This window comes from Aythya marila (assembly GCF_965140915.1).
Source record: "Aythya marila genome assembly, chromosome: Z".
Lineage (NCBI taxonomy): Eukaryota > Metazoa > Chordata > Aves > Anseriformes > Anatidae > Aythya > Aythya marila.
In genome coordinates, this window is record NC_139080.1 from 15695017 (window position 1) to 15716963 (window position 21947).

Sequence of the window (21947 nt, forward strand, 5' to 3'; positions counted from 1 at the left end):
ACATTTTGCGACTGCCATATTTTTTCTACTTAGACACACCTCACTGAATAACATAAGTTCCTGCATGTCATACATTGAAGGTAATCTGATTTTCAGTTGTTTATAGATAGACAAAATTGCAGATTAAAGTGTAGGTGAGTGTTTGATCTTTTCCCAGACTTCTCTGAAGACTGTTAACAGAGAAAAGAGTTAATGAAATTCTTTCACCAGTTAAAAAAACTGTTTCATCATAAAAATAATAATAAAAAAAATATAGCATCATTTAAATGGAGCCATAGTAATTTATATGGTGAAATAGTGTACTTCCTGAGCTTGGATGAATAGCTACACTGAAGATGAACACACATTATACTTGCAGCAGTAATAAAGAAGCTGTAGTATTTTGATTCTTCATTTGCTACATTATCTCAAGATAATCATCATCAAAGAGTCTGACCTTTGATGTAATTATAGGCCCTGTATTTTCACTGCAGTATACCATCTATATATCATCAATACCCTAAATATTTCACATAGAACTACACACTAAGATACTTCCAGTGTAGTTGTTGCTGTCTTCTGGTATTGAGATGTGTATAACCTCATATTTGGACAATGGACATGTATTTCTGATGTCAACGTTAGCATATGAGATTCACTGTGCTTTATTAGAAAATGGTAGTCCCAAATAGTTAATCGCAACATAGTCAGAGAAAGCTCCATATGAGGTTCAAATATTCTGAGTAGGTAGACATAACTATGAATTTTAATCTGATAGGTATGAAGCAAACTATTTTTTTTTTTTTTTTACATAATGTGATGGGAAACATAACCTTTTGCATGTTTTTGTCTGTTACTTGCAGTTGCATTGGAATTGTTTCACTTGAGCTTTTTCTGAAAACACCATCAGTAATCGTACACCAACTAGCTGCATCAGAACATGTTTGTGTGTTGTGTTGTGCTCTTTTCCCCAACTCAATAGAAAATAAGGAGAATGAATGATGATTCACAAATCTAATTTAAGAGGGTTAATAATGACACTTTAAAATAGGCAATGTCTTCCTTAATTAATTCATGGATTACTGATTGAAGTAGTTAGAACTGTATGAATAGAGACAACCAGTTTCAGCAGGGACATGAATTATGTTGTACTTATACACTTATATTATTAAAGCTTACTAACCTCTAGTGAACTTTATAACACAAAATGTCTTGAATGAAATCTTGTATAAAATGTGACTAATTTTCCATCTCTGAAGTTTACTTTAAAAATGTAAGTACACGTTCTTCCTAAAACCCTTCATTCTTTCATTAAAGATGCTTGCTTTAAATTCATTACTTTTTTCACTGTATAAACTAGGTGGATCTGAATACTTACGGGAAGAATCTAAAGCATTTGGTTGTTATTAGTGTGGAGATAGCTGACTCACACATGCAAAAAATTAAAGAAACTTTACAAATGTTCTAGTGATTTTTGTTTTGTTTTAGGGCTATACAGCACCAAACCACATCCTGTAGTACAACAGACCTTTTCCCTTTTTATTTTTATTGTGCAATATCACTTCAGGTTAATAAAACAAACAAGGACAATACTCTTATTCTCTATTCCCCAGATTTTATTATTTTTATTTAAATATAACATGCTATACATTGTTGCTCAGTGATTTTTGCTTTTATTTTCTTTTTAAATCCCTCCCCTGTTTTCCTTTTACTCCGGAGTCTGTTATGTTGACAGAAAACAGCTTATAGTTGAAGAACTGTGATACTCTAGAGTGTCTGCAGTTTGCTTCCACCACAGTGGAATATGGTATGATAATGATGCAGGAATCACTGATTCCTTCAAGGTAATTTTGCTTTGGTTAATTCTCAGAAACAACTATTCACGTCATAAATGGCTCCTGACTCACTTTGGAAAAGTGATATTTTCTGATTTTGGCCTCTGAGCAGCATAAAGTTTTGAGTAGTATTACAAAGTTTATGCATAATCCCTTCCCTGACCAAGTAAACTAGATAATTCTTTAAAAATCATTTGTACCCTAAATGTTCTTTAAGTGATCAGCCAATACTGCAATTGCCCAAGCTAACATTGAATGTTCACTGTGGGTGGTCCGTTATGTCTTGTCAGTATTCATTATTGATTACAACTTTAAACAACAAAACCTCACTTCTACTATGGTAGTTAAGTTTGCTGATTGTCTGCATTTACATTTAAAATCTGAAATTATTATTTCCCTTTCTAGAAAAGTCACATTTGTGAAGAAGCAAGCTGGAGATAAAGTTCAATGAAATGTAATGTTAGCTATCGGCTAAAATGTTTTGTCTCAAATGACTTTCTGGTTTTAAAACAATTGACTTTATTTAAGTACAGGAAATACAATCTGACCATTTTGTATTTTATGGGAAAGCTATTATTTTTTGCTTAAAAAAAAAAAAAAAACACAAACAGCTGATATTTAAATAACAGATTAAGATTGAAGTGCTGGTTAAACATTGACTTAAATAAGTTATAGAAGACTCCAACACCAGCCTTTTTAGAGGTTAAACATTCTCAAAAAGACACATTATGCAAGGCTATCCTTTGTACCAAAATACAGTTTCCAAACAATAAAAATAAAACCAACTTTTTCACAACAAGAAATATTGAAGATAAAACTGCAGCATCAATATAATCTCATAGTTATCACTTAAAGTATTTAGAACAAAATAATATTATACTACTTTTGTTTCTTACTACAGACACTGCAAAGGCTTATTTATTTATTTAGTGGAATACAATGTGAAGACAGTGGTACAAATTGTTTGATGTACTGTTTTCTATTTATCTGCTCTAACAAAATGAATCTCAATATGGTTATATTGGTGAGCTATCCAGAGCTCTCTAAAATTACAGAGTAAAGCAAAACATAAAACAAACCTTATGTACCTTTAATTGAACAGACTTCATATCACGCTTAACTTTGTTATACTGCAGTTGCTCAAGTTAAGCCATGGGACTAGTAACACTTTATAAAAATGTGCTGGATATTATGCATTTTGAGCCTTCAGTTACAATGATGGATATGAAAGGCATGCTAAAGCTGGATACCAGCACGGCTTTTTGGTTGGCTCTCATATATAATATACATGTGAGTAATAGTCTCTGATAAATGCATGCACATGATTTTGAATCCCCTACCCCTCAGTCCTTATTTAGGTATTGCTCCCAGTATATGCCTGTGATTCTACAAGCTGGTACCAAGGACAAATGTGCTGAATGGGCATATTAACTGAATAAGGAGTGCAGGACTGTGTTGCCTTCTTACTTACCTTTCAGAGACCAAATTTTACACTTGGGAATTACATACTGTTTAGTTTTAATATGTGCAGTCTCAGTGATTTTAACTGGGCTGTCCACATCTAGGTTCCAGCCCAGTGCTTGCCGCAAAGTTTCTCACTGATTGCAATGCATCTTTGATCCCCAAATCCAAGTCAGACATATATACAAACAGATGCATTGACACCCAAGTACAGAGGTGGCCCCTCCTCTCAATTTAAAAACAGCAGAAAGACCCTTTGAACAAAGTATTTCTTGAAGTTTGTTCTTGAGTGTTGAGAAGTAAAAAAAACCTCTCCAACATAGACACCCAATACCATAAATTCAAGCACTGCTTGTTTGGTCTTTTTGCTTAAGTGCAAGACAGTTTAAGAAAAAAAAAATGGATTATACACATTAAATTCTGCCTTTAAAGCCATGTCCATTCCCTATTCTCAGTGTGCTTATGAGGTTTTGACACTTATCAACCTCTGCATAAAGTACCGAGGAAAAGGGAAAACAACAAGCAAATGAGGAAAACATTTCAAAACAAAAAGATATTTAACATCCTATTAAATAAATAACTTAGAAAGAAATAAAAAGGAATGAAGTTAGAACATACAAGCAAATCATACTATCTGTTTTGTTAAAACAGTTTTACACTACTTTGCTTATATTCCTTAATCTTATCCATTCTTCCACAAGGCTTCTCCAAAAACATCTTTGCTTTTACATATGACCCAAGTGCTTCCAGTAAATGCTTGTGTGTCTAACTGTTCATTGGATCATTAGGCTTGAATAAGCAAATAAGGTCCTTGATACAAGTTAGTATTCCATAAATAACTTTCCCCATGAAGATCATTCAATAGATTGTCTCTCATCTGTTAAATTCCGTCGCAGAGATTAAAAAAAATAATAAATTGTTCACACTGGCAATAACTTCCATCCCGTTTGATCCAGCTTGTATCTTGATTTTAAGATATGACACTGAACTTAATAAAAGTATTTTATCTGCCAGCAATAAGTTCAAAACCTTCAGAGGCTTCCCCTGCTCTTTTCAAACAAGCAGATATCTGCGCAATTTCTTTGCACTTACTCTTCGAGAGGACTACAAATTATGCTTGACATAAGAGCCTTTGGTTCAACTGAATTGATAATATAGTTCCTTCATCTATGACATTACTACCATTGGAAGAAAGTGAGCTGAAGTGTTTTTCCTTCTTGTTTTCTGTCCTCTTTTTGTGGCTCCCCTTCCATTCAGAGCCACAAACATTTGCCTTCCATTGTGCTTCCAATTTAGGGATGCATATGTGTTATATCCATTTTCTTCTATTCTTTCCTTCAATTTGCAATCACTGTTAAACTCCTTCTGTAAAAAGAAGAAAACACCAATTCAGAATAAACAAATTTCACTGAGATGCATTTAAAGCATCACTTAGATTACAAAAAGTGAAAAAAAAATAATTATAGCAATAATTATAGCAATAAAATGATATAATTCATCCAGAGTTGAAATGCAACTTCTCTGTATTGGAACACAGGAACAATATTAAATCATATTCTCAACAATAAACTCGAAGTATGAGGTAGTGCTCTTGGAATCATTCATCATATTTAAATTCTAATAAATACAACCCTTAAATATCTTGAACCAGATTATTGATACCATATGTTAAACAATGGCATACTTCTTATTGAAAGTAAGATCCTTTACACTACACTGGCCATGAAAAAGTGCTTTTTTGGGTGGGTGCAAATCACTGTCAGGCTGTTGATAGAATGGATGTGAAGCCTGTTTACTTGCTGATTTGAAGAGGGGCTTGGCCTAAAAGAATGATTCATATATGAGCCTATATCTTATTGTAAAGATATTCACAGTAAAATTCAGAGCAGTTTTGGGTAGGATACCAGGGATTAATGCTTTCTATTTTTAAAGGAGAATCAGTTGCCCATTTGCTATAAAGGATAAAAAATACAAGCATGATGAAGCAAGTAGAGGGAGACTATAATGTTAAATGCACTTTTATTTGGATCTGCTTCTCTATAGTGAAGACAAGAAAGATTTGTTTTCACAAAAAAGTAATTACTACATATAAAAAAGTCAGATCAAATTACTTATATTCCATACAGAAAACTTTTGAAAGTATAACATTTACAACATACTGAAACATCAACCAAAAATTAATATTTTGTTGTTTCTGCATTTATAAAAACAAGATGTTATTGTACAGCTCAAATGGAAGCATGTCAGAATCTTAGAGTATGATATACTAACCATTCTTAAGGTGTTTATGAACAAGATAACAAATTTGTATGAATAATAAAACATTTTTCATGGGATAATAATTTCAGGGATTTTTTGATTATGACTAAAATTTGTAGATATTCAGATAAAAAAAAAATATATAGAAAGTATCTGCATTAATAAAATAGACATTATTTATCTGAATTATATTGTTTTAAAACAACACGGGTCAAATACATATTTTTTTCTATTCCTATTAATTTAAACTAGATTTTTTAAACTAGTTAATGTTCAGTACTTCAAAACAGTAAGAAGTTTCTGGTGTATTATTAATGTTTAACTTGATTTTAAGACCACAGAACACATACTTAATGCTTTTTTAACACAATTGCACATATGCAAACACAATTTGGCTCTCAAAATGCACTTAAATTTTTGGATTAGTAGTTAGTGGAACAATAACTGTTGGGGAATACACTGGCAGGAGAAAACTCCTATGCAAAACAACCATTAATGCTGCCTGTATTCATACGCTAACATACAGATAATTTAACTTTTAGTTGCTGTAGTAATTTGCTACTTCCTATATCAAGGTATTAAGAAGGCAGGTGACTATCAACTATAGTTCTAAACTACAGTAATTTTTCCTATCTGACAGAGTATTAATTTGTTAAAGAAACCAAATGAGTCTTCCTTGGTTCCCTCTAGTCAGTCAAATGGTAACATATTTGATAAATGGAGAAACAGTCATACTTGTTTTTCCAGATGCAGAACCATACTAGAATCCAAACTTTTTTTTTTTTTTTTTCCTATTCTAGATAATACAGAGAGAACGAATGATGTTGTGAAGTGGCTAAGAAGTCTTATTGGCAGGGGTCTGAGTGTTAGCCCAGGACTGCTTTGTTCATTCCAACCAAATTTCAGTATAGCCCTGCACCTATATGGTGAATGAATGTCTATTGTGCACATGCTTAAGAGTGTTTTTAAAATTTTTATTGGTTCTGTTTTTCATATCCATCTGCAAGCTGCCACTCTGCAGTAATATGAGTCTAACTGCAAGTCTTAGGAGGATGGGAAAAATAATAACAGAAGCATTCTTGAAATCTCAGAAGTATTATGGAATAGGTTTTGATAAGTCATTATATTGTGATTTTATGATGTGAATATTGAAAAATTATCTCAGTTGGAATTAAAAAACCAGCTTTCCACATTCATAGCCTCCTGTCAACACTATTTCTAATACACTGTGAATTACTGAATCTTATGGCAGCAGTTTCCACCTACGGTACATGAAAGCTGTTTTGCCTTCTTTTGTGTACGAATAGGGTTGGATGAACTCCTACCACACCAGCAATGGATAACAAGTTGGGTAGGAAACCTTATTTTAGGTTTTGGGACAGATCATCACAAATGACTAACTTAACAACATTAACCAAGATTTGTATTGACTGGTGATATAGGCTAATATATTCACTTATGTCCAGAAGTATTCCTGTGATCAATAAAGCAACAGAGCTTAATTGAAAAAAGGTAACAATGTTAGTCACTCAGTATACCCTTATGATTCTCAAACGTGCAGGGCTGACCACTGATTATCTATTATATCTCACCAGTGTAATTTTATAAATTAAAATCTACATTTATGGGAGCTTAGGAAAAAATTATCTGTTCAGGTCTTTCTATCCCTAATGCAATTCTTCAACACTGCCCAGGAACTGGAGGAGATCAGAAGTAACCTCATAAACTAGGAGTGACTAGTAACAACAGTGCAGATAAGGGAAGACAGTTTATGAAGTTTATATGAACTCAGTGCACCCAACAGAAATGCTTACTTAGAAAAAAGGGCCAAATGACATCAACCCCCTTGAATCTCAATTGATGCAATCGGTAGTCTCAGAATGGCAATACTTCATTGTTTTCAGCAGAAGTGGGCTTAACTATGTTACCCTCTTTAAAACCTATGGATGTTCTGAATCCGGAGCAATCTGAAGATTGGCTCATCACCTCTGTACATGACTTGAATAAGTTTACACTTATGTGGGTTCAAACTGGATAAAAAGTTACAAAATTACAAACCAGTTGATATGTAATAACAGAACAATCTGATGTCTGTGCCATCATGCGGATGTGTGAGTGTAAACTTGAATTTAGTAGTCAGATTTCTAGATCATACTGCTTCCTATTAAGAATTTATTATTATTATTATTATTATTATTATTATTACTTGTTTAAACTGGAAATATCAGTAAACCCAAACTTACAGAAATGCAAATAGCACAATTTTCAAATGATATCCAAATTCTTCTCAGTCAAAATATCTCTGTCTCTTTGTCCTGTCTATAAGCTTGTGTATTAATTACTATATTCATTTTATAGCTAAGTGCTCCAGAAATCTTCTTCTCAACACTCATACTTTGATGTGCCTTCTCCATCAGCTGAAGTTTACAACATTTTAGGTACACTTTATTTCCTCAGAATCACTAATTATTGTGTCAGTACTGCAGAAACTCGGCTCTGGTGAGGCCGCACCTCGAGTACTGTGTTCAGTTTTGGGCCCCTCACTACAAGAAAGACTTTGAGGTGCTTGAGCAAGTCCAGAAACAGGCAACGAAGGCAGCTGGTGAAGAGTCTGGAGAACAAGTCTTATGAAGAGCAGCTGAGGGAGCTGGGGTTGTTCAGTCTGGAAAAGAGGAGGCTGAGGGGTGACCTTATTGCACTCTATAGGTACCTTAAAGGAGGCTGTAGCGAGGTGGGGGTTGGTCTATTCTCCCATGTACCTGGTGACAGGACAAGGGGGAATGGGCTTAAGTTGCGCCAGGGGAGTTTTAGGTTGGATCTTAGGAAGAACTTTACTGAAAGGGCTGTTAGGCACTGGAATAGGCTGCCCAGGGAAGTGGTTGAGTCACCATCCCAGGAGGTCTTTAAAAGACCGTTAGATGTAGAGCTTAGTGATATGGTTTAGTGGAGGACTTGTTAGTGTTAGGTCAGAGGTTGGACTAGGTGATCTTGGAGGTCTCTTCCAACCTAGATGATTCTGTGATTCTGTGAAAAATATGGAAAAAGAGCCTTAAAGATTACATTTTGTAGATCCTTTCCATCAGCCATCAGTTAGTAAGAAATGTGACTGAAGCAGTGAACATAATAAATCCCAGCTACAAGAAGCTTGTGGCTGGGGGGGCTGCTGGTTTACCAGAGGGTGACATTTTGATGAACAGCTAATTTTAGCTCTAATTAGTAGTAATACACAGACAAGTGGGGTTTTCAGTAGGTAAGAGAGGAAAATATGTTGACTACTGCCATCTGTTTGGAAGGTAAAAAGAGGTACTTACAGAGCCATAGACTTTTCCTTTCTTGTTCATGGCTAAATAATAGTTGCTTTTAATAGACTTAACTGCCACGACTCCAATTTCAACGGATGTTATCTCCAATATGCCTAAAAATAAAAAATCAACTATTTAATCACTTCATTATATGATTTTCTCACTATAGAAAGAACAGTAAACCCCCCAAAATACTAAGCTTCTAATACTCAAAATGAATTGACCAATAGACTTCAGTAACATTCTTCTCCAAACTATTGCAAGAGTATACACAAATATTGTTTCAATTAACATGTTTCCTTTGCAAACCCTGCATTTTAAACCCCATAAATACTGAAACAGCTCCATTCTTCTTAGCATAGATTTTACTAAAATTTATCAGAAGAGACATCTGAACCACAGCATTAAATTAAATCTATAGCATATGTCAATAGAATGTTAGATTTATCCCAATCTTCAAAACCAGTGGTAAACTATTTATTCCTTGTAGGACATTTAGATAAACTAAATCTCTTGGCTACACTGAGATGATAATTCATTTTTGGCAAGTGTGTTGACATTTTGGGATATAGTAAGACTAACCCTAACGGCCACATTATCTTTGCTTTTCAGATATCAGAAACGTTTTGCTCTGTTTGTAATAAATATGATTAACTTTTTTTTTTTTTTAAAACAAAACAAAACAAAACAAAACTATTTCTGGGATACTGGATACCTCAAGGGGCCAGTAACAGGACACAGAAATTTTCATCCCTGCATTGTCTGTCCAAGAGCATACTGATTTGGGACTAGCAGTTAGTACCACTTACACAGGGAGTGACTTCAGAGGTATATTTTCAGCTATTATTAGAGAACCTGGATGGCTCTGTTGTTTTAATGCAAATGCTTTAATATAAGATAAATATGGTTCCAAAGAAATATCTTCTAAATGGTTAGTATAGGTAGTATACTCCAGCCTTTCTATTGATATTAAAGTAGTAGTAATGGGAAAAAAAAGCCATCTAACTCAGAGGTCACAAAGGGGCAACCACTGCGGAAATTACTGGAGGGCCAAAAGTATTGGGAAATCTTAGAGAAAAAACATCCTACATAAAGCCAACAAATAATATGATGAATAGATCAGCTGGGACAACATTGATGAGTTGCCAACTACTTAAAGAAAAGGCATCTGCAATAATTTGGTACTACATATGTCCAACACTTTTTGTCTGAGCAGAGAAAAACTGGAAAATTCATATGTTTTTTTCATTTACTTAAAATTCCTTATGGTAACCACACACCAACTGAATCCGAGCGTAGCTTGTTATTCAGTGCTTTGTCTGGAAATGCTGTTTTTCTGTCCATGAAAACTGTATGCAGTCTGTGCAGACTGTGTAAGCATCTGGAGTTCAGTTTGCAGTGGACGTTTGTAGGAAGCTCCTTCACTGCATAGATATGTATATATTAATAATGGCTGCTTTAGGTACAATGGAAAAGTCAAGCAATATGGCCATTGTGCTGCAGGTCTGTATAAATCAGGATTAACAGATGAGCGAGGTTGATACTTGTTCTGTGACTTGACATAGAAGCTTTGATGCTAGCTAGACAATGGCTGTGAATCAAGCACGACAAAGAAATATCTGATTTTTAATAGGAAGAAAATTGATGATATAGGTTATGGACATGAAAAATAAAAGAAATATAAACCTAGGCAATATAATGGGAAAAGCTTCCTTTTATTGCCATGAAGGAAGAGATGGACTTTTCTGACTGCATTTTTTAATATATATATATATTAATATAATAAATTCTGGATTTATATAAATTACCTATTTTTAAATAAAAATATATGTAAATGATAATGCATTTACCAGAGAATTTGTATTTATTTAACAGGAAGCAGTAGGTTGGCCAGAGCTACAGAGTGATTACATATTAGAAAGACTTCAATGAGAATGGCAACAATAAACAACAAGAGGTCTAGGATCTAGTAAAGCTCTCCAAAAAATGGACCATGTTAAACCAGAAATATATACATATATATGTGTATGTATGTATATGTACACAATACATTTCCTGTCCAAACCTATAAAGTACTCAGGGAGGAGGGTTATTTTGTTTTAATTTCTTTATGAGTGCCTCATGCTACAAATACTGATTTCAGTATGTAAATGTAGGTGTTGATAGGCATAGTTTATCATGTACTGCTAAAAAAAGCAGTGATAAAACCTTCTCTTGTAAGAATTTAATTGTAAGTTTCTTAACTACAGCATGAAAAATCAACACTGCTAAAGATTGTGTTGCACATATATACTAAAAAACGTCACTCACAGAGCTGAATATCCATTGAGTTTCTAACAGCTGCATGAGAGCAGTTCTGTGACAATTACCTCTTGAGCTTGAAACCCAATGGGTTTAAAAAAACAGTGAAAGCATAGTTACATATGGCATTGCAAGTGTGCTACCTGTGAGGGAGTAAGAAAAACAATTTCCCAAATAAGCTCATTCCATCATCAGAGGTGTATCCAATTCAGTAGCAGCAAAGGCCTTTCTACTATATCTAGAGCTACCTTTTTCCACTGCTAGGTAGAAAAAGATATGCCTGGTTAGATAAATGAAAAATCAAAACATAACTTCCATTAGTCACCTACATGCAATGTTAGCTTGTGCATTAGCACAAGGTCCTAGGTGTAAATAAGAGGAGACGTAAATTGGGGGAAATTAGTCAACTAGTAAAATTAGTAAATTAGTAATCTGGAAAATTCCAGAATGTTTTCAGGAAGAGTGAGGTAAGACCCACTACCTACTTTTAAGACTAATATGACTATTACGGAGGAGCTCTGTATCCTTTTACATAAGTAGGATGAAGATAATTGTACTCAAGAAAAGTTGTCAGAGCTCCTTAACTAGGTCTTGTTAGCCAGCTCATATATTACAAACGTTGTGCCATTGACACAAGCAGATCAGTAAGCCTAGCAGCCAAGGCCTATTATGTTTTTGTTACTCTTATAATGTTGCTCATTTTCACTGAAAAAAAAAAAAAAAAAGCCAAAGTTGTTTTCTTGCTTTTCTGCAAAAGCATTAATACAGAACAGTGGTATTTAACATTTTTCTACCATGGGTCATCTTCTACAGTATTTGTACTCAAAATCAAGAACAGTTAAGTGGAATGCTTTAAGTTATGTGGATGACAACGTGTAAGAGGGTAAGACTGTGTTGTGAATGTTGCTACAACACCCCTCTCTTTCTGTGCGAGTGACATGTTTTCAGGTCTTTTCCATGTCAAAAACGAATTTAGTCAAACAAATTTTATTGTAGAAATTAATAGCTGTAACCCAAGTGTCACCAGTAAAACTAGGCTAGGTCTATCTCTAACACCAGTAACAATAAAAATAAAATCTGATACTGGCATAATATGTAGTATTATTACTTATTGTATGTTGAAATGGATTAAACTGATTTATAGTTTGTCATAGTATCTTTGTAATAACACCATATTGGATTAACTTAACAGACTATTGCACTTGTGAAATTTCTGAGTGCAGCTGAAGGAGAACAGTGTTTAAATAGGAAACTTGCTCTAAATTAACACATTTTAATGCTGATACACTGCTCTTCACTATAATAACCGAGTTAAAACAACAGAACAATTTATATAAATCATGAAAATTTTTCTGGTAAAGTTTGGTCACTATCTCATTTGCCATTATACCCCCAATCAGGCAGCTAAAAGAAAATAATGAGGAGAATTGTTATTATGTTAACATTATATATAAGAGTAATATATATATACATCTAATATTATATATGAGAGTATATGTAAGAGTAACTACCTTGATTGTACCCAGTTATGCTATTTAACTGCAACCAAATTTAGCTGAATTCATCTGAACTACTGTCAGTTTGATCTCGTGACCAGTGATCCTGGACTTATTTTCATTGGGTTTGTTTTGTGTTTTTTGGAGTTGAAAAATGTTGTATAGCTTTCAGTGAAAATTTTGCATATTTTAACTTCTGCAATATTTTGAGGAAAGAAGTAAAAAAATTGTTTTTCTTTCAAATAAATGTAGTACTCTTCATCTATTACTCCTTGGGTAGCAGGGGTCTATTTTGGTATTTATCTGCCCTGTTACTAGTTGTATGCCCTGGAGACTTCACTGGAGTTACATGCTCATTACGAGCATGGAACTATCTTTTGTCTAGATTGCAAATTGTTCAGCATCATTTACACATTTGTTATGGAGGGGATTGTCTTGTGTGTTTGATAGAAATCTATTGAAGGTAATGGGAATCTTTTTGTAGGTGTCTGTGATGTAGACACAAATTCCAGAGCTCAGGATGAGAGCATCAGCTCATCTGACACAGATCTATAAGAAGTCATAAGGACTTTCCAGAACTTTGAAATAGACTGCATTTAAATCAAGTGCCTTTGATCTAAGGGTGAAAATATGTATTTGATTATTCTTGAGTCATTATTAAATTCAGCAGGAATGTGTAAAGTAAAGCAATTGAGACATACAGTATGAAGCATAAAACTGTAGTGCTTTCACCACCTAATGAAACTGACTTCTTTCAGGACCCATTTTTTTTTTTTTTTTTTTGTATTTTCCTCAAGGTTTCTATAGTAGAGCTATGTGGCATGATTGGGCATCTATGTTACTGAAATAAAAAATATAGATAATTTCCATTGCCTCTCAAGAGTAATCAAGCTTGAAGGTAAGAATCTCTATATAGTCAAAGACAATGTGGCTAAAAGGATGCCAGAGTGAGGGTACTCCATGGCTTTAGTCAGGAAAACTATTCTTGGCAGATGAATTGTTCTTAAACACTTTCAAAAAATGATATGTGACCTCCAAGGTGACCTATATACACTGTCTACATGAGGAAGATTTTCTGTATTTTTGATATATATGGTATTTGATACAAAGCCTTTGCTGTAAGACTGTCACTTATATTTCGTTTGTTACTCTTGTTTAAGAGAATATTCTGATATACTGATTTCAAAAATCTTTCCCAAATTGATGATACCTATTGCTTCTCTCCTGTATGCAAAGGTTTTAGCCCATCACTGATGTAAATTTGGTATGGTGTGATATTACTATTAATTATTTTGATTTATAATTTATTAGGTGCTTATAAGCATATATTTAAAAAATATTTGCCCCATATTTTTTCTCTACATATGCTGACTTGTCTCTAGGTCTTTTGTTTTCCCTTTTTTAAAAATAAGTATTATATTTATTATCATGTTCTTTTTCTATTCTAACCTGTGTTAGTTACCATTGGTTGGAGCTTGTGTTATTTTTCTATGGAGACTAAAAAAAAGTATGTATTCCAAATACTACCTAATATGTTTCTAGTATCTGATTTTATGCCTTGGCTTGGGTTCATTCATTTGCATTGCTAAAAATAATCCCTCAACAAAATAAATAAAATAAATAATTACTATGGTATAATTTGACTTGTATCTAGGTTTGATAATAAGCAGTACAAAAAAAATATTATTGGGGGGAAAATTCTCATCGGTAGTTTCCATTTCCAGTTCTATGTTCTTTAGGAACTTGGAAAAGAAAAAAAAATATATGTATATTTTTAAATGAAGAAAATAAAAAAATGCTGTGGTCTCCATTATGGTTTTAAAACAGATAGCACACTTACTTTACAGCCATAATTCTGTAAACTCCAACAATTACAACTTATCCCCATTGACCACATCCACTATAAAAGCATGGTTTTCAATACCCAAACGATTTCCAACTCAATATAATTAGAAACATTTTAAATATCATCTTGAGATGTGCCCTGTAGCCATGCATATGCTCTCTTTACAGGTCCCAAAGGCTCAAAACATACTCCCAATAGAAACCAAATATATTTAACTTAAATAAACTGTATTTTTATGGTTTATAAAAGTGATCATTGTATAAATGAGAAGGCAACAGAAAGCTGACTGGCTATCTTGTTCCACACAGAGGGATTGTTTAAAATCAATCAATCAATCAAACAAACAAAAAAAACCCCATACTCTTACATAATTCTGTACAGTAATTCCAAATGTCTTATGTTCTTATAAAAATACTGGTAATACGAGGCAAAAAAAAAAAATACAGAATATCCTAGAACTTGTGTAAAATTATGTCAAGCAATTTGTTAGGAAGCAGACGTGACAGAGTACCAGATACATTATCAAGGCTGTATTACAATGGACCAAAAAAACCCTGTACCTTGCAATGAGAACCACATGATTCTGAAATCAAATGCTATGTAGCATGAGGCAGTGACTGTTTTTCTGTAGTGTCATTTGTATAGTAAGTTCTTAAAATGCACATTACTTGTCTGTAACCCTATTCTTAATGTAAAAGAATGGGAATACCTTCTATACTCCCCAATTCAAAGACTTCACATTTCAGACATAATGCCATCCATATATGTGGCAATCCACAGGCAGTCCTTCCCTCCCTTGCCTTTTCTTCTGTCTGCACTGCAGAATAAGACTGAGTTCATCTGGACAGAATGTGATAATGACTGAGAGTTTCTGAAACTTTCCAGTTTCTGAAATGTTGACAAGAAGGTTCTGGACCTGTGAAGTCAGGTAGCAAGTGGGTAATGGGAGGGCGAGGAGGGGAAACTTAGCAACATATCTTTAAACTAAGTTTTCAGAACTTTTTTCTTAGTTCACCCTGCAGGGAGCATCTCTAGAGGAGTTTCTTTGACTGTCAGTGTCTTGGGCCAAACAAAGTTGATGATAAAGCATCATGTTAAAGATTTCACAATTCAAAAAGCTGCTCCTAGTAGGCTATTTGAAAAAGGCTTGTTTGAGGAAGTGAGAAGATTGGTTGGATGTGGTCATGAAAGACAAGAGTGAAGTACTAAGGGGTCACTGAGTCTGTTCCCACTCTGTTTCACCACTTACACTGGTGGGGAGTGAGTTGAAAACATCCCCAAGTCAGAATGTATACTGCTATCAATCTTACCATAGAATCATAGAATGGCTTGGGTTGGAAGGGACATTGAAAATCATTTAGTTTCAAACCCACTGCCATGGACAGGGACGTCACCAACTAGATCAGGTTGCCCATGGTTTTGAGCATTGAACATGGCATTGAACACCTCCTGTTTTTTATTTATTTTGCATAAGAATTGCTGACATCAGACAGAGAAAGATAGTGGAACAGAAAATAAATGCATTATAATGCATTATATGCATTTATCCAAATGCATATAGATATTATATATATAAAAATGCATATAGATATTATATATATATGCATTATATATAATAACTCTATATATTATATACATAATATATGTATATATATTATCTTATAATATATATTATATCTTATAATATATATTATACATTATATCTCCACATATATATATATGGATAAATGCCTGAGATAAATATCCAAACTTCTGGAAGACTGTGAGAATAGGACTTCAGGGCCTTCTTGCATGAGCACAGTATCAGCATAAGATATGAAATCTCCGTTGTACACAACAACAACAACAACAAAAAATTATTAAAGCCCTTTGTCAGATAATCAGAGGGAATAAGAGAAGATAAGTTGCTTCTCCTTTCCTTATCTGTTTCTTTTATGAGTTTGATTTCAGAGCAGAGTAAAGACCACTCAACCAACACTCCTCTGTAACACCAAATACATGGAAGGGTGGCAGCAGTATGATACATAGGAAGAGGGAATCCTATTAGGGATGAAATGGTAAGAGCTATTGGTTAGTAAAGCAGAAGTTTAAGTTTAGCTACAAAAATGTCAGGAAGCAATTTATGCTGCATGGGCACATAATACCGACATGTAACGGAAAATTAATTTTCCCTTCTAGTGTGTGGAGAGAGATAGACAGCTCCAAAGGACAGGTCTGAACATTGCCACTTCCTCTGCTAAATGACTGAAGTTAGATGGGTTAAACTTAAGCAAAGGAAATGCAAGAAGTGACTTCAAGGATACATCTATGCTGTCAATTAAGATGTGTTCAGATCTGTCCTTAAGGACACCTTCTCCATTACTTTCATCACTTACATGCTAGCATGTCATCAGATTTAGCCTAAGTGCTGGAATTGTCTTGGAGGAGGGAAGATGATAAACAGTCTCACTTCCTTCACATGGATTTAATTCATGCTGTGGAGATGGAATGGCTACAGGTAGACCAACTCTACCTAGCTCTGTTAAGCAGAACTCAGATTTCTTGAACTCCATGCTTTGAGCAAAGACAGGAAGAGATGCAGCCAGCTATGTGAATGTTGATGGAAAATGTAAAGGTCTGAAGATCTCAGCATGCTTGACCCCAACATTGCGAGATTTGATAACATGCAGATTAGACACAGACAGAATGTCAGAATTCATTATCTGAACTGTTTCTGAGATGGAGAAGTTACAGCTGACAACTCAAACCACCCAAGGAGTAGTAGCAATTAACACACCAGGAGGAAAAAGGGGAAAACAAAACACCCCAACTTAGAATATATGATCTATGTATACAGATGCAGGGCTGTAGTTACCTGATTTGTTAGCTCTGTTGACAAAGGCAACTTAAGGAGTGTAAGCCCTCCCTTCCCCCAGATACTTTATCCTGCCTCTGTGCTGAAGTTCACCAACCCTTCAAATATAATTGTTTGTGGAGCAGCACTATAAACAAAATCATTGGAATGATCTAGCCTGAAAATAAACTCTTGATAGAAAACAAATCAACCGAAAACCCTAAGGACTAAACAATCCAAGTTTTTGCAGTCATTCCTAGTAGTATATGTTTTCTAGACCTCCTATTGCTTTCTTTCTGGTATCTTTCCAACTGGCTAATTTTTTTGAAGTGAGGTGCCCAAGACTGAACTAGTGTTCTAACTAAGGTCTGATGGGTACTGAATAAAGCAGAAAGATTACTTCATATGTTTATAAGGAAACTTGGATCCCAATCCAAATCCTAATCGAAACTTGGCAGACCATATATGTTTCCATTTAGTAGACAGGACCAGGCACTCAGGAGTCCTGCCAAATCTTAAATTTCTAGGTCTCCACAGAAATACATAGGATGATGGAAAGCTTCTAAGAGACCAATATAGTTCAGTAAATTTCCTCAGAGGTGTATGGAGCTGCCTATTTGTAACCTGGGTGGAATCCCATGTTACCTTTTACATTCACGATCATTATGTTCATCTCCTGCATTTTAACATTTGTACAAATTTCAACATGAATAAGAGAGCAAATTGAATGAAATCATACGGTCTGTTCCATTTATTGCCCAGCCTAATACACAAGAGAAGGATAATATATAGACAGTGGCACTGCAGAAGAAAAAGTCAAAATGCATGGTGACTGGTAGGAGAAGCAGATTGTTACTTGCAGTCTCAGGAAAGGCAGACCTTCACTGCTAAGGCAGTCAAGTGCAGTTCAGTCAGAAATTCTTAGCAGATACAGTATATATATTCACAAATGGGGCACAAATGGATGAAAAAATGTACAGGTGTATCAGATGTATGTATCACTTACTGTGTATTGCAGATGGCCTCTGCTGCTTTTATCTCAGCAGTCTTTGTCCTAGTGACAGGTCTGTTGCCTCCTACAGAGATTGTCTCGCAAATACTACTCAGCTGCACATCGAAATGAGAGAACAGTTTTGTTCAACAGTTATATTTAATTTGAGGCCTCATAGATCTCAGCTTCACTCCTTTTTATGCAGAAAACAGGATTGGAAAAATAAGATCTCTTATTTTCTGGTTCCAAATACCTTCTTCTGTAAGGTGGGAGACAGAGGGAAACTCATTGCATAACTATACCACAAAAACTGGAAATTTACATTGCACACTGCCAGTGGAAAGTAAGATCCCCTCCTAAATCTGTATGGGCACAATGACCTAGTTTTGGGGTAAAACAGAAAGTTCTACAGGCTCCCTTTCTAGGGACCATGTCTAAATACAATTCCTAACAGTATCCTGATACTACTGTGTTTCTATGAGGAAAAGGGTGTTTTAGTGTTTTCAATGCAAATCAGAAACTTGCCAAATGCACTAATCTATCACATTAATTAGTTGTTCCTAATGAATTATATCTGGTTTTGCCTTACACAGGAGAAAGGAATCCATGGTATTTTAAAATGTGGGATCCATGTGTTAATAATGCAGGACTATCCCTGGACAGCTATAATGATAACTTTTTCACATAATTACCTTAGGTGGCAGTTACTCATAAACGTTTTCAGCAGTTTTATTCCACAATAACACAAATATTCCTAGTATTGCTTGGTCATAATAACCACTATTTTAAGGAAACCTCATAAGGACTGTGGGGATATAATGAACATTTTAGAAGTATAGACTAGGGAAGATATACAGCAAAGGTGATCAGTATTAAGAAAACGATTGCAAACCGTATTTCAGTATATCTTAAAATTACAGACTGTTTTTTGTCCCTGGCAACATTTTCTTCCTCAGATTCTTTTCTTGACTGAAAATAAATGTGATCAAATAAAAGACAGACCTGTGAATCTAGTATTCTCATTTACATAGTTTGTATCAATACTGTGTATAATTTAAGATTGACATAGGTTGTGAGTAGCTCATAACCCTGGGGGGTGTTTTGCCAACAAACTACTGTCGAAAGTTTTTCAGATAAAATATTTATTGAAAAAGACAATCATGTTATTGGATAATCTTAGAGTAAATAAAGAGACAAAGTGAATGGAGTGAGAAATTGATTGTGAGTTCATACTGCAGAAGATGTTAAAGCCGACAATTTAATAAGTGAAAATAACTAGATGACCTCTGAACATCAGTTCGTTGTTTTGACTATTTTTTTTTTTTTTCTGACATAAACAGTCTGGGTACTTAATTCATCCTAAGATGCAAACAATTGAAAAGACACCATTCAATCACTGCATATATCATTCTTGTTATAATGCTATGTGATGAGCTTCTTGTTTTTAATGTTAGATTTGTACTCTGGTTTACATATCTTGTACACTTTCTTCATTATCAAAGGTGTGCTGAAACACTAAAAAAAGTAACAAGGTCTGTACCCTTGCACAAAGATGTAAACTATTGCCTGCTTCAGCTACAGTGCAAGCACCTGATATATGTCTTTCACAGTGTTTTCATCTTTAATACTTGACTATCTCCTAACCTGGCTGGACCTATCTTCGTTCTTCCAGTACAAACAGCTTTTTTTTTTTTTTTTTTTTTTTTTTTTTTTTTTTTTAAACTCTGATGAGCAGTGATATGTGCTGTCTTAAACATTCATTCAACACCTCATCAAAAAGCAGGATGACAAAATCATCAATCTTGCACAGAAATTTAAAAGGCTGATCTGCAGATCACAATCACTTCACACCCTTCTGCTTTCATTTCCTTCAAGTCTCTTTTTATATTGTTTCTCATCTTGCATGCTGACATCCTCAGATGTCATGATAACAAGCATGTTTTGCCCAGGATTATGTGATCTAATTGCACATGCAGCCTGTTTTTCTTTTTTCGCTTTCCTTGAAATGCACAAGACTTCTGTGCAAATACTCACAAAACTATGCTTGGGACAGTTAATGGACAATAGAATACAGTAGGGAATACGTAAAGTGTAGGGACCTCCTGTCTTCTCTCCCTACTTTTATGTCAGGCTCAGTGATACCTTCACTTACACTACTGCCTAACGTTGTAAAGAGCACCTGCCCCCTCGGCTGGCTCATCAAAATTGTCTGGCAATCATATTCACACCTTCGAGCATAGTCTGGTGCATCCATGAGAGTACTTGGTTCAAATTTCCTGTGATGACCTCTGGAGACTTTACCTGTAGACCACTGACAGGTCTGTGTTTTTTCAGCTCTGAGTGTTGTGAAGACTGTGTGGCATCCCACCATTGCGCTTTTTATAGTTTGATGCCAAAGTCATCTAGACTTCCTCTTGTAGAGCCTGGCATGAGAGTTTATAAGACCAAAAGAACCAAGCCAGGCTTGTCCTTGTCCATATTTCCTCTCAGGAGTTGTCCTTGCAATGAACTTTTGTGAGAATTTTTGTGGAGGTTCATCTCATGAGGAAATAGTTCATGCCAAAGAAAGCTAAGAGTGAACTAGTTTGTATGCTAGGCTGTCAACCTTGAAAGCTATGGTACATGTGCTGTTCATACAGCCTGCACATAGACAATAAATATAAAACGTTCTATGTGCTTGTCTGTGATCCAACTCTACGATTATTTTCCAGTAAGCATCAACTTTTCTATACAGATGCTGTGCAACTGATATTAGGTAACTATAAATAAAGAAATAATAGGTTAAAAATAGGGAACAAAAATAATCAGTTTTCTCAGGAAGAAATTGGGCCTGGAGAACAAGTCCTACAAGGAGCAGCTGAGGGAGCTGGGCTTGTTCAGCCTGAAGAAGAGAAGGCTCAGGGGTGACCTTATTGCTCTCTACAGATACCTTAAAGGAGGCTGTAGAGAGGTGGGGGTTGGTCTGTTCTCCCATGTGCCTGGTGACACGATGAGGGGGAATGGGCTTAAGTTGCGCCAGGGGAGTTTTAGGTTGGATCTTAGGAAGAACTTCTTTACCGAAAGGGTTGTTAAACATTGGAATGGGCTGCCCAGGGAAGTGGTTGAGTCACCATCCCTGGAAGTCTTTAAAAGACGTTTAGATGTTGAACTTAGTGATATGGTTTAGTGGAGGACTTGTTAGTGTTAGGTCAGAGGTTGGACTCGATGATCTTGAGGTCTCTTCCAACCTAGAAATTCTGTGATTCTGTGATTCTGTAAATTCTTTGCATTGTTTATACTCAATGTATTCATTAGTGATTCACCATAATGGATGGATACTGACATGAACCCTGCTGATTATACTGAAATACTCAGGGTAGTAAATCTGAAAAGAAGCTGGAAGTAAATGCAGAGGTTTCTCAAGATTCCAGCTGATAGAACAGTAAAATACCAGATGAAATTTGATGTAGATGAATGTTGTGAAGTAATGCACATGGGGAGAATACTGTTAATTTTATAAACATGGAATGTGTTGCAGAATTGCTTATGGTACAGCTATCAATTCTCAGTCATATAATAAATAGTAGAAAGAAAAAAATAGGAAAGTACAGGAAAGGAATTTGGACTGTTTAGGAAATAATATATAGCAACAATATTTAAATCCA

The 21947-nt window shown here is 34.8% G+C and overlaps 1 protein-coding gene across 2 annotated transcripts in view; it reads right to left on the reverse strand.

The window, feature by feature from the left end:
- Positions 1-2333: 2333 nt before the first annotated feature.
- FGF10 (fibroblast growth factor 10) overlaps positions 2334-21947 on the reverse strand; it is a 65068-nt gene continuing 45454 nt past the window's right edge. For both annotated transcript variants that reach the window (XM_082783298.1, XM_082783299.1), the window contains exons 4-5: positions 8846-8949; positions 2334-4640 (exon numbers count right to left, since the gene is read on the reverse strand). In XM_082783298.1, coding sequence (XP_082639424.1) covers positions 4443-4640; positions 8846-8949 — 302 coding nt within the window. In that variant the 3' untranslated portion in view covers positions 2334-4442. The remainder of the gene's footprint in view (positions 4641-8845; positions 8950-21947) is intronic.